The 14422-nt window shown below is 37.8% G+C and overlaps 1 protein-coding gene across 1 annotated transcript in view; it reads right to left on the reverse strand.

The window, feature by feature from the left end:
* Positions 1–14422, reverse strand: part of LOC122797844 (extracellular calcium-sensing receptor-like) — a 177562-nt gene that overhangs the window by 106757 nt on the left and 56383 nt on the right. Inside the window, exon 4 of the mRNA XM_044066364.1 lies at positions 1030–1845. Coding sequence (XP_043922299.1) covers positions 1030–1845 — 816 coding nt within the window. The remainder of the gene's footprint in view (positions 1–1029; positions 1846–14422) is intronic.

Consider the following 14422-nt stretch of genomic DNA (forward strand, 5'->3'; position numbering starts at 1 on the left):
ATGGTACGTGTGAAATGTTTTAATAAATTGTACAGTCTCTAATTTTCTTCAAAAACTTCAGTGTTTTCAGGTTTAACTCAGCTATCCTCTATTCTAGAAAACACATTTAAATGGCGACATTAATAATTTAATAAATGTCATCAATATACTAGTGTGCAGATTGATACCAAGGGCAAGGTTCCAAAGCCTGGTGAACCTTGTCAATGCACAATGCTGACTTCAGTTGGCATTACTAGTGCAGTTAGCGATTTGAAATCAGACATATGGGTCTAGCAATCCCCGCTAGTTAACACTGAATGGAGACTACCACAGTTCTGTCTTTTAGAATTGTCATGGAGAAACTACTCAGCACAGTGCAGTAGTCAATGTCGAACATGTTTTGAAGTTTGGCCCTGTGTGAGAGGTTTTATTCCACATTCCAATCACACTGACGGGAGATTGTTATCACCCTTTGACACTTCAACCATCTAGAATGGACTCTTCCTAGTAAACTCTCGGTGTACTAAAATGGGCCTGATCCAAATGTTAAAAAAGATAATATCATCACTTTTGGTAGAAAACCTCTCCTCTCCTCACTGCCTAGACAACACCTGACTACAAAACAAAAATGTAGGTAAAGACCAGGTACTTAGGCTAATAGCTCACTCTCTTTTGGCCTTCATGTAACAATGGTTGTTGAGAAATACTTTTATTTAGCTCAACTAATTGCCAGAGGTATATCATCAAGATCTAAAGAGGTAACAACTCTCTTATACTTCGCATTGATCAGACCAGTTATTGCAAATAACCTTAGAATGTCTATAAATCCATGACTCTATAATTCTGAGTACATCACTTCCACTCATTGGAAATATTAGTGTCTTTGTAAGCCTTCAACCTCCCCCATCACCCTTTCAAGTAATGATTTTATTGGCACAAGCTTATATAATAGGTGAAAACACACAGAGATGGACATGCATATTCACACTTTATATGTTGACAATTCATCCAGTTCATTTTGTTACTGAAATACCAAGCATTTTGTCTTACCTGCCAAGGTTCAAACTTCTGAATGTCTGCACATGTTCTATTTGAAAATGGCCCTTTTCCTGCTTTACAGGAATATAGATCTTGCAGTGCTCGGGAAAGTACCTGTACTGCAGTTTGAACAGCAACATCGAAGAATGATGCATTTAACCCATATAAAGTCTCCTTTCCAGTACAGAAGACATTTACTTCACTGAAATTCAATTGCATTTCAGAGGTGTTTTGGTTTTGCCACTTACAGCTAAACAAAGTTTCCCAAAATTCTTTAATGAAAATATCACCAGAATTATTACTTGGGTATATACTTTGAAAATATTCACTGAATCCTTTCACCTTATCCCTGCGAAGTGTAATTCCAATGGAACCATTTAACATTTGTTGAAGATTATTCATAGAAAACAGAAAAGAGAACATCCAGGTGTCCACATCAGTCCAGATTTTTCCAGTAATGTTATTTCTGGCAACTTCCTCCATTACAGGTTGTAAGCTCTCCTCATAGCAAAAGGCCAGAATGATGTTTGCAGATGATTCATTAATGATTTTGACTATCTGTTGCACTTTTGTCTCATTATGAGTTACTGGCACACTTTCAGAGAAAGCGATGCAGCCTCCATTATTCAGAAATTCAGCTGCCATTTCTTGACTATACTCTTGTCCAAAATCATTTTCTTCTGCCAGAACACCAACCCAGGTCCAGCCAAAATATAACAAGATGCGGTTGATGACTGCAATATAGGAACGGGCTCTTGGTATTATTCCAAAAAAGGGTACAACATCATCGTTGTCACCTCGTGAACTGTCTTTTGATGAATATGTAACCTGTTGTATAGTTTTATGCATTGTTTTAGATATGTACTTTGTTGTAATACAAATTGTGTTAGGTGCATTTTCTAAGTTTTCAAAATTAATCAACAAACATTTCTAGAGTAATTCGATAAGACAATCACAATAAAATGACACACACACGCACACACACACACACACACACACACACACACACACACACACACACACACACACAAACATGCATATACACAAACACACACATACACCCAGACACACCCAGACACACACACACACACACACACACACACACACACACACACACACACACACACACACACACGCACGCATGCACTTAGCTAACATATACACACCTACAGACAAGTTGGACAATTGCCATTTCACCTAATGGACATCTTTGGGATGCAGATAGTAGCCTCTGGGCCAATCATAAGACACAGAAGTGGTCACAGGGAGTATGTATAGACTACAAAGAGAAGGCATCCTAGCCAAGAACTGAACTGGATATCCAAATAATAAGAGGCAGCAATTCTAATTGTTGCACCTCTGTATTGTCCCTGCAAATACTTGAAATGTTGCAAATATATGAAATCTGGCAACATTTTTATGCATCCTGTCACATGACAGTTACATACCTTTTCAGGCATGTTCACCTGCAATACTAAATATATTTTTTATTTAGCGAGTTGCCATTGTGGACACTTGAATGTGAGGACTGGCGTAATGGTTAAGGTTTTTACCTCACAGACAAAAGATACAGAGCTTGAGTCTCACCTTTGGTCTCTGGTTATTGGCTAGGCATGGAATAGTCTGCAGACTGATTGCCTAGTATGAAAGCATATGGTAATGACAAAGCTATGAAATCTGTTAGCAAATTCAAGCAGGAAGATAGTATATATACATGTCAACAATAAAAGTAAAAAAATCTATTAGAAGGTGTATTGAATAGACAGTGGACACAGATTTACTTTTCAAGGTCTTCATTGTCTGAATGATATCCATTTGGTAGGGTTGACAGATAAGTGCATTATAAAAGTAGATGGCAGACTACATTACAAGTCATTCAATACTTTCAACTTTGAATGGGAAAATTTTCCTTGATTTCTAAGCTGACAGCAATACCTGTGCATTTATTTAGGAAATTTTGTTGACTCATATTTTTTGTATTTGCTAACCAGGGTAAAGCAGTTAAAGCACTGATTCACACCGACTTTTTCAGACTTAGAGCAGTACTTACCGCACAGTAAGCAAATGGAGGTAGGGATAAACAAACTATGGACCATGGGCAGTTGCTCGTTAAAGAGTTAATAGCGTTAATCCAAAGCACTACCTGTCATGTATTTTTAAGCACCATTTAGCTATGATTTATTTTGAAGTATGTGGCTTGAAAAAAAACACTTAGTGTTTTGGGAGAAAATGTACATAGGGTTACCACAATAATTATTAATAATTTTATTATCTGATCACCATTTTCTGTTATGCTGTTTTACCTTGTTACCTTGGTGGCAAGAATGATGAAAACCTCCTATTCAATGTGTGAAGAGTCCTAGACAGGCTAAAAGAGTAATGGCTTACAGAAAACAGAGAGACATATTAATTGTTCAAAGATAAAACTGCAGAATAATCCTGAGCTCTGCCTGCCTCTAGATAAGTCAGAAAATGTATTATAGATATCAATAGCTGAGAGCAAGTCAGAAATGAGATTGCAGTGAATACTGATAAATTATCCTACACATATACATTTCTATGGAATCTGTCAACAGCAATACACATTACAGATGTGTTTTCCAGAGTGGGATAAATGGAAATGAACAAATGACTGTGAACACATGAAAGAAATGCTTATGCTGAAGAAGGCACTTACATACGTTGATCCGGGTGTGCCTAATGGGTTGACATGGGAACTGACTGACATCCTATTGTAATTGTATAACAAGAAAGCAGCATCATTTTCTTCAAGGTTAGTAATTAAAGTTTAATTGAATATCCCCAGGCAGGCAGAAAAGCCTGTAGGACTAAGAAAAAAAGAACTCAAGACTGCGCTTTTATGGCAAAATATTTATGTCAAATACACATGACCCAGAGCTGCTAACTGTTCTTGACCTCAAAACACACATACTTATGTACAGTGGTATGCTTGCAATAGTGTATTTTATTCAGTTGGCACACATTACTGAATACAAGGAAGCAGAGAAACACTGTATTGCAAAAGGACAATCACTACTGTCATATTTATGTGGAAAGCCAGAACAGATGACAACGAAAGAGCCAGTAGAGATGCACTAACACAAACACACACAAACACACACACACACACACACATGAGTGCGTGTGTGCGTGCACACACACACACACACACACACACACACACACACACACACACACACACGAGGAACAACATAATATTGCAATGTCTTTGCTTCAGGCTTAATAAATAAAGGTAAATCTGAATATGTTTACACACACACACACACACACACACACACACACACACACACACACACACACACACACACACACACACACACATTAGGTCTGAGTAATGAAGAAATGCAGTCGGCTCAGTATTGGAATGGCCACTAAATTAGTTCACTTTCCATTTCAAACAATGCAGTATCAATTATTGCACAGCTGATGACTGCTATTCTAAAACATGAAACCAGAAATAACACAATAGAGCCACAAAGATGCAAACTGGTTACTGAAGTGTCGTTTAAGATAAAACATGTTTATACTCTGGTTTTATTGGTAGAGAACCTCTGTTTATTATGTGTTATGCAGTTCTGCTTCATGGTTGTAGAATAGTAATTTGAACCATATTACAGTGTAGAGCATTGGTTGTCATATATAACCGTCACTAGAGGAATTCGGAAAAGATGATACTCATTACCGAAGCTGAATATTATGCTGTGGACTGGCACTGATATGGAAATTGAAGCCTTAGCCAAATTTGAAAAGTATGCCAGATTCCTAAAATATGCCATGACCGGCACCCCATTACCTTTGAGAATAGATTTCTGCTCAATTGCAGTAAATTTATATTAGCTGTACATAAGCCCTTTAGAAACTTGATGTTTGTAATGACAACAGACATATGCTCAACGTGTCATAACACATCTATATTGAGACAGCAATGACTAAAAAACAAAATATTTTCAATAAATAGTTTGATAGAACAAACTTTCAGTGGGAAATGTTTCCAGATTAAGTTGGAAAAAATTAAGGTACATGTGAAACAAAATGAGTTTGGGACTGGGCCCTGAAGGTACACATTTTACATAAACCACAACTAAGTAAGGGAAAAAAGTAATGTGCAAGAAGACACCTTAAAATTATGACCACTACTCCCACATGTTCATGGTGACTTCCCATTACGATAGGTCATATAAATCATTAGACTAATGACAGAAGAAGGATAGTTGACCAATGCAATTTCCAAAGGAATATCACTGACCAGTTCCATATCTATAGAAGAAAAGAGGCCAAAATATTGGCCACAGTCAGTTCCCTAAGGAGATGAATAAACAGTTTTGCATTCTAGGAACGATAAGTGACCAGAGTATGAAAATAAGAGTCAGAATGAGAAATGATCAATACCATTCAGCAGTAGAGATGTTACTGCTACAATGTTCCTGAGGGTGGACATCTCCAAAATAGCTGACCGCGTCACTCTTCCAAGTACAGGAAGGCCACAGGGATGCCATCCTGAATGCCTGGGAAGTTTTTCCTCAGGGGCTAGATCTATCAGGGTTACAGCAGAGTTTATTTGTTGAATAATAGCAATGCAAATTCTACTGAAATTAGAAATAAAATGATCATTATCTGTAAATCAGCATTGCAAAGTTTCTAGTCAGTTTGTGCAGTTAGTCTCATTAAGCAAAGGACAACATAATGGGATTCAATGGCTATGGTTCAGAGACAGTAATGCTAACCGTACGCAGATGATATGTGCACTGCAATAAATAACTGTGGTTCAGGGATCTGATTCAAAGACAATGCTGTCAAAGTGTGATAAAAGTAACATATTATTAAGAACCTTCACTTATATCTCTGCTGTTCAGTTACCATAGCTTAAAAAAATCAAAATGGGAGGTGTTGCATTTTCCCTTTATAATATACCACACAGTTAGGTAAAATAAATACATGCAGGCAGAAGTTTTGTTGAACACATATTGCTTTTCCTGCCACAGAAATACAGGCCAGAATTCATTAATATTCTCTGAATCATATGAAGCATATTTGCACATTGAGCAGAGATGAGCAGAGTGTGTGTGATTCAGTAAACATGGTAACACTTTGTGGATGGCTGGAAAACAAGGCATAGTAGAGATATGTACTTATTACCATATAATTGCCATTCAGTATGCCAATGAAGTAAGGAAGCATGGCAGAGCAATTCTGAAATATGTAAATCAGGCGCAGCTGAGTCATGCATATATAAGCAATAAACACACCAGATACTCATGTTCAAGCTCAGAGAAACACACAAAAAAGTTAGTTAGGGGTTGTCACAGCCATTGTAAGCCTGTATCTGCAAAAAGCTCTTATAGCAACTGCTGCTGATGCTGATGGTGCCAGATGTCACCCCCAAAGGTGTAGGATATTCTCACCATGCTCAACATATCACGCCTTCAGTGACAGACATTATGGACTGAAACAGAGTGGAGAGGGACACCATACAATAAGTAGTGGACATGTGTCAGCCTCATTTGTGGCGCCATAGAAATTATGAAGTACCTATCCCTGTAGAAACTAAGGTATGTGCGGCTTTATGTATATTAACTACAGGGACTTTCCAGTGAACAATAGGGGATATGATGGGTGTAGCCCAGGTATGTGCTTTATGGATACTACCCCAATTTCTTGATACCATGCTGAACGATGTGGGGGAGCATATATAGTTCCTACATACCCCAGAGAGGAGAATACCATATGGGACTTCTATATCATAGCCCATTTCCCTGAGGTACTGGGGGCCATACACTGCACCCCCATTGAAATAAAAGCCTCCACCTGGTGATTAGGAAATAAGATGTGTGAGTCATAAAGGGCATCACTACATCAACTGCCAGGTGGTATGTAATGTACAGGATATCATCTAAAATGTTTGAACAAGCCACCTAGGTAGTTTCCATTTCTCATACATATGGTCCACATGTGATTGTACATTGGTGACTTCCCTCGGGGACATATAGTGGAGGATGCCGTATATGCCCTAGGACCATGGCTCATGACCCCAATGAGAAATCCACATAACTCAACACAGCAAGGTTACAACCATGAAATAAAGAAAAATTACCAAAAGTGGTAAAACAGTCTGTTTATTACTCCACACAAAAAACAACTAAGCGCATTTGCCAAATACGTTAAGGCTTCTTCAGAGTTGTTCAGCTTGATGCAATCAAAGATTTAAATACAGATCATACAAATAATCAGCGAATCAGAAGCTTCATTCATTGACAATCTCAACATTTAAAGGAATACTCTGCATTAAATTACAGTCATAATAAAATATTGATAACAGCTATAAAATTTGATCATGCCTTAATTTCAAAAATGGCTTTATAGTAATAAAATCATTTAAGCCAGGAGCCTTCATGGCATTCAATCGCAATTGCCACTTGGGACTCCTTGGCCTCCAAACACACTTTACCATCCCCTCCCCATTCACTCCAAATGACATGGTCAATAATAAAGAATACAGACTTTTTAAAGTTGGTACACCTAGAGCATTTTGACTATCCTTATTTTTTATTGCTCTCAAATGCTCACTGATTCTATCCCTCAGTCATTGGATCGTCTTCCCGACATAGAACCCAGAACAGGACAAACAAGTGGCCACATACACCACCATTGAAGAACTACAGTTACATTTACCCGGACATTTGAGGGAAACATTATACCCTGTTATAGTCATATAGGGCCCATTGTTGATATATCTACAACTTCTGCATGCCCCACACTTGGTAATGCTAGATCTGTAGTTGTTCTTATGCCCTTGTCCCTCCAAAACATTCTTGATATTCCTGCCACTGCTGTACAAAACTTGGGGCTTAAGTCCTAAAAAGGACATCATTCCCGCTTCAAAACTTATCTCCCAACATTTGTTAATAATGTCCACAACCTTGGGAGCAAACTCATTATAACAAAGGACTATGGCTTTCAATGTGTCATTACCCTTGTTTTTAACCTGAAGTCCCTGTTCCAAAGATAAAATTGAGGCAAAAGTTGTTGACCTCTTGTGCATAACTTCTTTTTTAATATTGGTAAGTAACCTAAGAGGATACCCCCTGTTCAAAAGTAACCCTATCAATTTATACAGTTCATTTTTGAACATTTCATCTGCACTAGTGAGTCTTGACACCCTAACCATCTGCCCTTTGACTACACCACATTTCTGAAACTGGGGATGGTTGCTATTATAATGCAAAAGAGTGTTTGAATAGGAAGCTTTCCTGAACATTACACTCTCCAAAACCCCATTGATTTTAGATAAATTAATATCCAAATAATCAATTGTGTCCTGATTCCATTTACATGTGAACCTCAAGAATTCTGTTGTTTCATTCAAGTAATTCACAAACTCAGTAACCTCACATTTGTTCCCTTTCCAAAGAATCAAAATGTCGTCCAGGAACCTATTATACGACAATATTTTATCTTGATATTTGGAATTGAGAACAAATTCCCTTTCCCAATCTAATAAAACCAAGTTGGCAAAAATGGGAGCACATTTCGCTATAAAGAAAAAACTAAGCCAGCAACAAGTGAGCCATGAAAAAATGTAGTTTATTAAAACTACTTAAGACTTCATAAAAAGCTTAATTCAACAGACCGGTTTCGGCCTGGGTTTAACCTGGCCTTCTTCAGTGTATAACAGAAAAAAGCATACCAAGTGAAAAAAGTCTTATATAGTAAAACAAAACATTTGATTGGCTGACAAGAAACATCACAGCATTAAACTCATAAATATTCATTATGCACTAAATACTATTTAGACATCACAGAATTTAACTCATAAATATTCATTAAGCCCTGGATTAAATAGGGCACCAAATTTGGTAATCCATTTCTTTTCTTTGGTATCAAGTTTGTGGTGCCAACCAGATTTGTGGGTTCGATCACCAATGAGTTTATCAATAATAATGAAATGAAAATTAGCTGTCTGATGTTTGAGTGTGTGTTTATATAAAGCATTGGTAGTTCTTTTGCATTTAATGTCACTCAAGTGCTCTGACATACGTAACCTGAAAGGCCGAGAGGTCTGACCAATATAAAATGATTGGCAACTACAGCAAGCCATATAGATAGCCCAGTCAGTGTTACAGTTGGCAAAAAATCGAATGTCATATACTATGCTACTGTTTTTACTACTAAATTCTTTAGATTTCAAAATATGTTTACAGTTGATACAATGACCACAAGGGAAACAACCAATAAGTTTGTCACCCATGATGGTGGTCTGATACAACTGAGGTAATACAGAATCAGAATGATGTTTGTAATGATTAAAATGTGCTGCTAGGTTTTTTCCTTTACGAAAAGAAAATGAACATACATTGGGAATTATCGTATTGATATTACCATCCGCCTTCAATATGTTCCAATTGTCCTTAATAATATCCATAAATCTATTAGTATTTCTACCAAATGTTGTAGTGAAACGTAATATGTTTTTTGACAAAGGTTTCTTCTTATATGTCAATAGATCATGTCTACGTAGACCCGATGCATGGTTTTGAGCCATGGTGACATACCCTGAACTATAGCCCCTATTAATGAATCTATGGTATAGATCCTGAGAGTGATGTTTAAAACTAAGATCATCCGAGCAATTACGTCTAAAAAAAAACATATAGCCAGAAACATTCCTAAATGTCAGTTTATTAGGATTAGACGTAATTGCTCGGACGATAATTCCCAATCTATGTTCATTTTCTTTTCGTAAAGGAAAAAACCTAGCAGCACATTTTAATCATTACAAACATCATTCTGATTCTGTATTACCTCAGTTGTATCAGACCACCATCATGGGTGACAAACTTATTGGTTGTTTCCCTTGTGGTCATTGTATCAACTGTAAACATATTTTGAAATCTAAAGACTTTAGTAGTAAAAACAGTAGCATAGTATATGACATTCAATTTTTTGCCAACTGTAACACTGACTGGGCTATCTATATGGCTTGCTGTAGTTGCCAATCATTTTATATTGGTCAGACCTCTCGGCCTTTCAGGTTACGTATGTCAGAGCACTTGAGTGACATTAAATGCAAAAGAACTACCAATGCTTTATATAAACACACACTCAAACATCAGACAGCTAATTTTCATTTCATTATTATTGATAAACTCATTGGTGATCGAACCCACAAATCTGGTTGGCACCACAAACTTGATACCAAAGAAAAGAAATGGATTACCAAACTTGGTGCTCTATTTAATCCAGGGCTTAATGAATATTTATGAGTTAAATTCTGTGATGTCTAAATAGTATTTAGTGCATAATGAATATTTATGAGTTTAATGCTGTGATGTTTCTTGTCAGCCAATCAAATGTTTTGTTTTACTATATAAGACTTTTTTCACTTGGTATGCTTTTTTCTGTTATACACTGAAGAAGGCCAGGTTAAACCCAGGCCGAAACCGGTCTGTTGAATTAAGCTTTTTATGAAGTCTTAAGTAGTTTTAATAAACTACATTTTTTTCATGGCTCACTTGTTGCTGGCTTAGTTTTTTCTTTATGGTCTTGCTTTTTGCCGTGCAACTTCCTACGTGCAGGAGAATTTTACTTTGAAGCACATTTCGCTCCCATAGCCACTCCTGCCACTTGGTGAAAAGTTTCACCTCAAATGAGAGGAAGTTGTTTTTAAGCACTCCCTCCATAAGGTCCACTATTAGTTCCAAAGTTCCTATGCTCAACTTGTTGATACTCTCAATGCTTTTCCTGAACATTTCCATACCCCTCCCATGGGGAATAACTGAAAATAAATTGACGACATCTGTCAAGAAACTGTATTTGAACACCAGTATTTCTATATTGTGCTAATCTTTCGAGGCAATGCCATGAATCTCTAATAATATGCTCCACCTCTTTGACTAAAGGTCCTACTTTTCTGTCTACCCATGTTGCCAGTGGTTCAGTCTTAGACCCCTTGGCAGCAACAATGGGTCTAAACGTTAGATTTGTTACACTTTTGTTGGTCTTGGGAGTCCCAAAAATATGTGGGGTTACTGGGTTCATCACTGTTAAAAACTGTTTGTCCCATTCATCTATTCTACCATGTATAAGTTCTTGGGTCAATATTATATCAATCCATACATAGGCCCTATTGACCTCATGTTTCGATCACCCGGACTTTTTTCCGTTGGTATAAAGTGGTATAAAGTGCTAAAAACATGTTTTTTAACAAACAAAAAAGAAAAAAATGGATCAACAGAGACTTTCTTTTCTCCGTTGCTTCCGTTTCAGAGCATCAATGTACTGGGTATGCATTGGACGCATGTCCCATATGCATGTGCAGTACATCAAAACAAGGAAGCAGTGTACCACAACCAGCGGAAGAACAGTAATGTGCCATTATAAAAGGACATTATTTAAGAAAAGTAAGTTTTTTTTTTCTTAAATAATGTCATTGTATAATAGCAATAACTGACTCCATGGTTGTGGTATATTGAAATTTACCCAGGGTTGGTTTTATTTAATCACTTGGGCTTTGCTCTTGTAATTAAACCAAACCAAACATGGATAAATCTTCAATATACCACACCACGTCATTGATTATTGCTTAATGATGCTTGGCAGTGAGCAGCAGTGCCATATATAGATGGGTAACACTAAGTGACACTTCATATGTTATGGGAAAACAAAAGAAAGAAAAATCCTTTGGAGGAGCAAACAATTTGCTGACTGTTATGCAAGTGAGATTAAATATGAGGCATAACAGAAAGCAATAATGATAATATCACTACACAGTTTTACCACTACACATTTAAACCCTAACACCTACCATGACGTGCACCAGATGTGATGAGCATAATGTGAAGTGATTACAGTCTCTGCAACAGCTTTCAGAGACCAATGTACTATGATCGGAAAATTCCATGCCAGTGCACTGCATGCATGGTTCTAATCCACTGAAGGTGGGATGCCATTCCACTGTTTATGTGTACTCCATTACAACAATCATCTCTTCAAACCTTTTTGTCTGAGAGCTTCCATGTCACACCTGTGTAAAGCTGTATTTGTTACACTGTGACTGACCTATGCAGTGTTTTGAATCCTGTCATGTGAATTAATTTTATAGTGATTTCCACTTCTGTAATAACCTGAAATGTTTATTACTTGTGCCTGTCCTGTGAAATATTTGTGTCATGCGTAAGTAATGACTTTAACATGTTGCAAATTCATGCAAACTCACAATAACTACAACACACACACACACACACACACACACACACACACACACACACACACACACACACACACACACACACACACACAAAGACCAACAGTTATAATTAAAAAGTGTTATACACCTCACCCAGAATTGTTGAACATGCTCCATCTTAGCAAAACCAAATCTACTCGAGCTACATGCTCTAGGAATTATAAACCTCAACACAACAATGAATAGAACATGCTGGAGGGATAAATTCCCTTTGCAGAGACTTCCCTTACTATGGAACAGGGTCCCGATCTACATAAGACAGAGCCCCTCACTATCACTCTTCAAGAGGAACCTTGATGAGTGGATGGGTAACAGAAAGTTCACACCGGGGATCACACCAACAGCACTACTAGATAGGGGCCAAGGGTACTAGCTGCTAGTACAAGGGTCTAGGGAATGACTAAAGGGGAGGTGAATACCGCACAATGTTGCTGGGCTAATATATGCCTATATGCCTTCAGGCAGATAGCCCAGTACCAACCTATGAACCTATGAACCTATGATGCCTGGCACAGAGCAACAGTAACAGATATAGACTGGTAAGGACAAGTGGCATTTACCATCTCATACTGATATTTACACTAACAACATATATATGTTATTGTACTACATTTGTGATGTATATTTATCAAGTAAGTAATGTTAACGGTTGTATCCCTTGATGCCTTAGGTTTGTGGAACATTGCTTAGAGTGTATTTCCCATTGTAGTTGGCAAAATCCTGTAAATGTGTGCTGCCCAGCAACTTCACAGGTAGTAGACAGATCAGAAGAGCATGAATGAAGCATTCTGAGGTGAAAATCCCTTAATAGACAGATTGTGGCAGTATAAATAGTGGTAGTAATGACTATGGCAAGCCATTGTTTTATAAATCTTGGCATGTATGCATGCTCTGGAGCTTACAGTTTTCCAGGTGAATGCAATACATATTCCATGGTTAATCATGTTAATCTAGAGTCACTGTTGAGCATGTAGTCTCATCAGAACAAAGATGGAAGTAGGACTGCCAAGTTTCATATCTTAAAATATCAATGGATCCATAACAGTACAATACATATAGGTTTATAGGAGGTTACTAGGCTTACAGCCCTAGAGCCCTTACAAGCCTAACCATATTTATCCTGAGTTGCCCCAGTTGTCAGTGGTTATGTGAGTGAAAGTTTCAGAGGTAAGTGTCTATAGTAGTTAACTCCAACTTACTGTGTCCAGGAGGGACATAGGCACCACCCCAGGAGTGAATTTGCAGTCACCCATCCATTGATCTAAGTTGCATTTGAAGAGGGTCAGAGAGGGGCTCTGTTTCATGTAATTTGGAAGCTTGTTCCAGTGAAGTGGCAGTCTCTGGGAGCAGTATATATCTCTTCAGCATGACCTGTTCATGTCAGAGGCTACTTTAAGATCCCTGGAGTGAGTGACCTGCCTGCAGTTTTATTTACAAATGTGTAGGATTTCCATCAGGGTTGGGTCAGAGACTGCCCTGTAACTCAGGCACAGATCATCCCTTAGCAACCCGCAGGAGACAGAATACAGTGAAAGGGCTTTTGGTCTTTCTGAGTTAGACTTATTTTGTGTGTTCTGCAATTTATTGGTGAGAAACCTCTGTGGTCTCTCCAGTTGTTGCAGGTGTCTGGTGAGGTACATACAAAAGGGAGCATTGTACTCAATTACTGGTCTAATGAATGCCAAGTATAATGGAATTATAACATCCTTAGAGCTAAATGTGATGCCTTTACTTATAAGAATGTGCACATAGAAGGATTTCCTTACTACTGTGGATACATGGTGGTCAAAGTTCAGATTGCTGTCAACTGAATACCCAGATCATGTACCACTAGATCTACACTTGGGGTGGCGATGTCTATAATGTAATTAGCAGGGATGTCAGCTTTCCCAAAGGGAATAATAATGCATGTTTTGCATTTAATTTTAATCTGTGGCTTTGGCACCAATCATTTGTCCGAGTTAACTCTGCCTGCAGTATATTAACATTGTTGGGGGACCCAGTGATTGCTCCCAATTTGCAATCATCAGAAGAACTTGGTCAGCCACAGGACCACAGCAGCAGTACCTTGAGTTTATCTACAGCAGATTTTGTTATTTTGGCAGATTGGTTATCTTGACACTGCTTAAAAAGGGCACAATA

The sequence above is a fragment of the Protopterus annectens genome, chromosome 3.part1, assembly GCF_019279795.1.
Source record: "Protopterus annectens isolate FY-2018-M chromosome 3.part1, PAN1.0, whole genome shotgun sequence".
Lineage (NCBI taxonomy): Eukaryota > Metazoa > Chordata > Ceratodontiformes > Protopteridae > Protopterus > Protopterus annectens.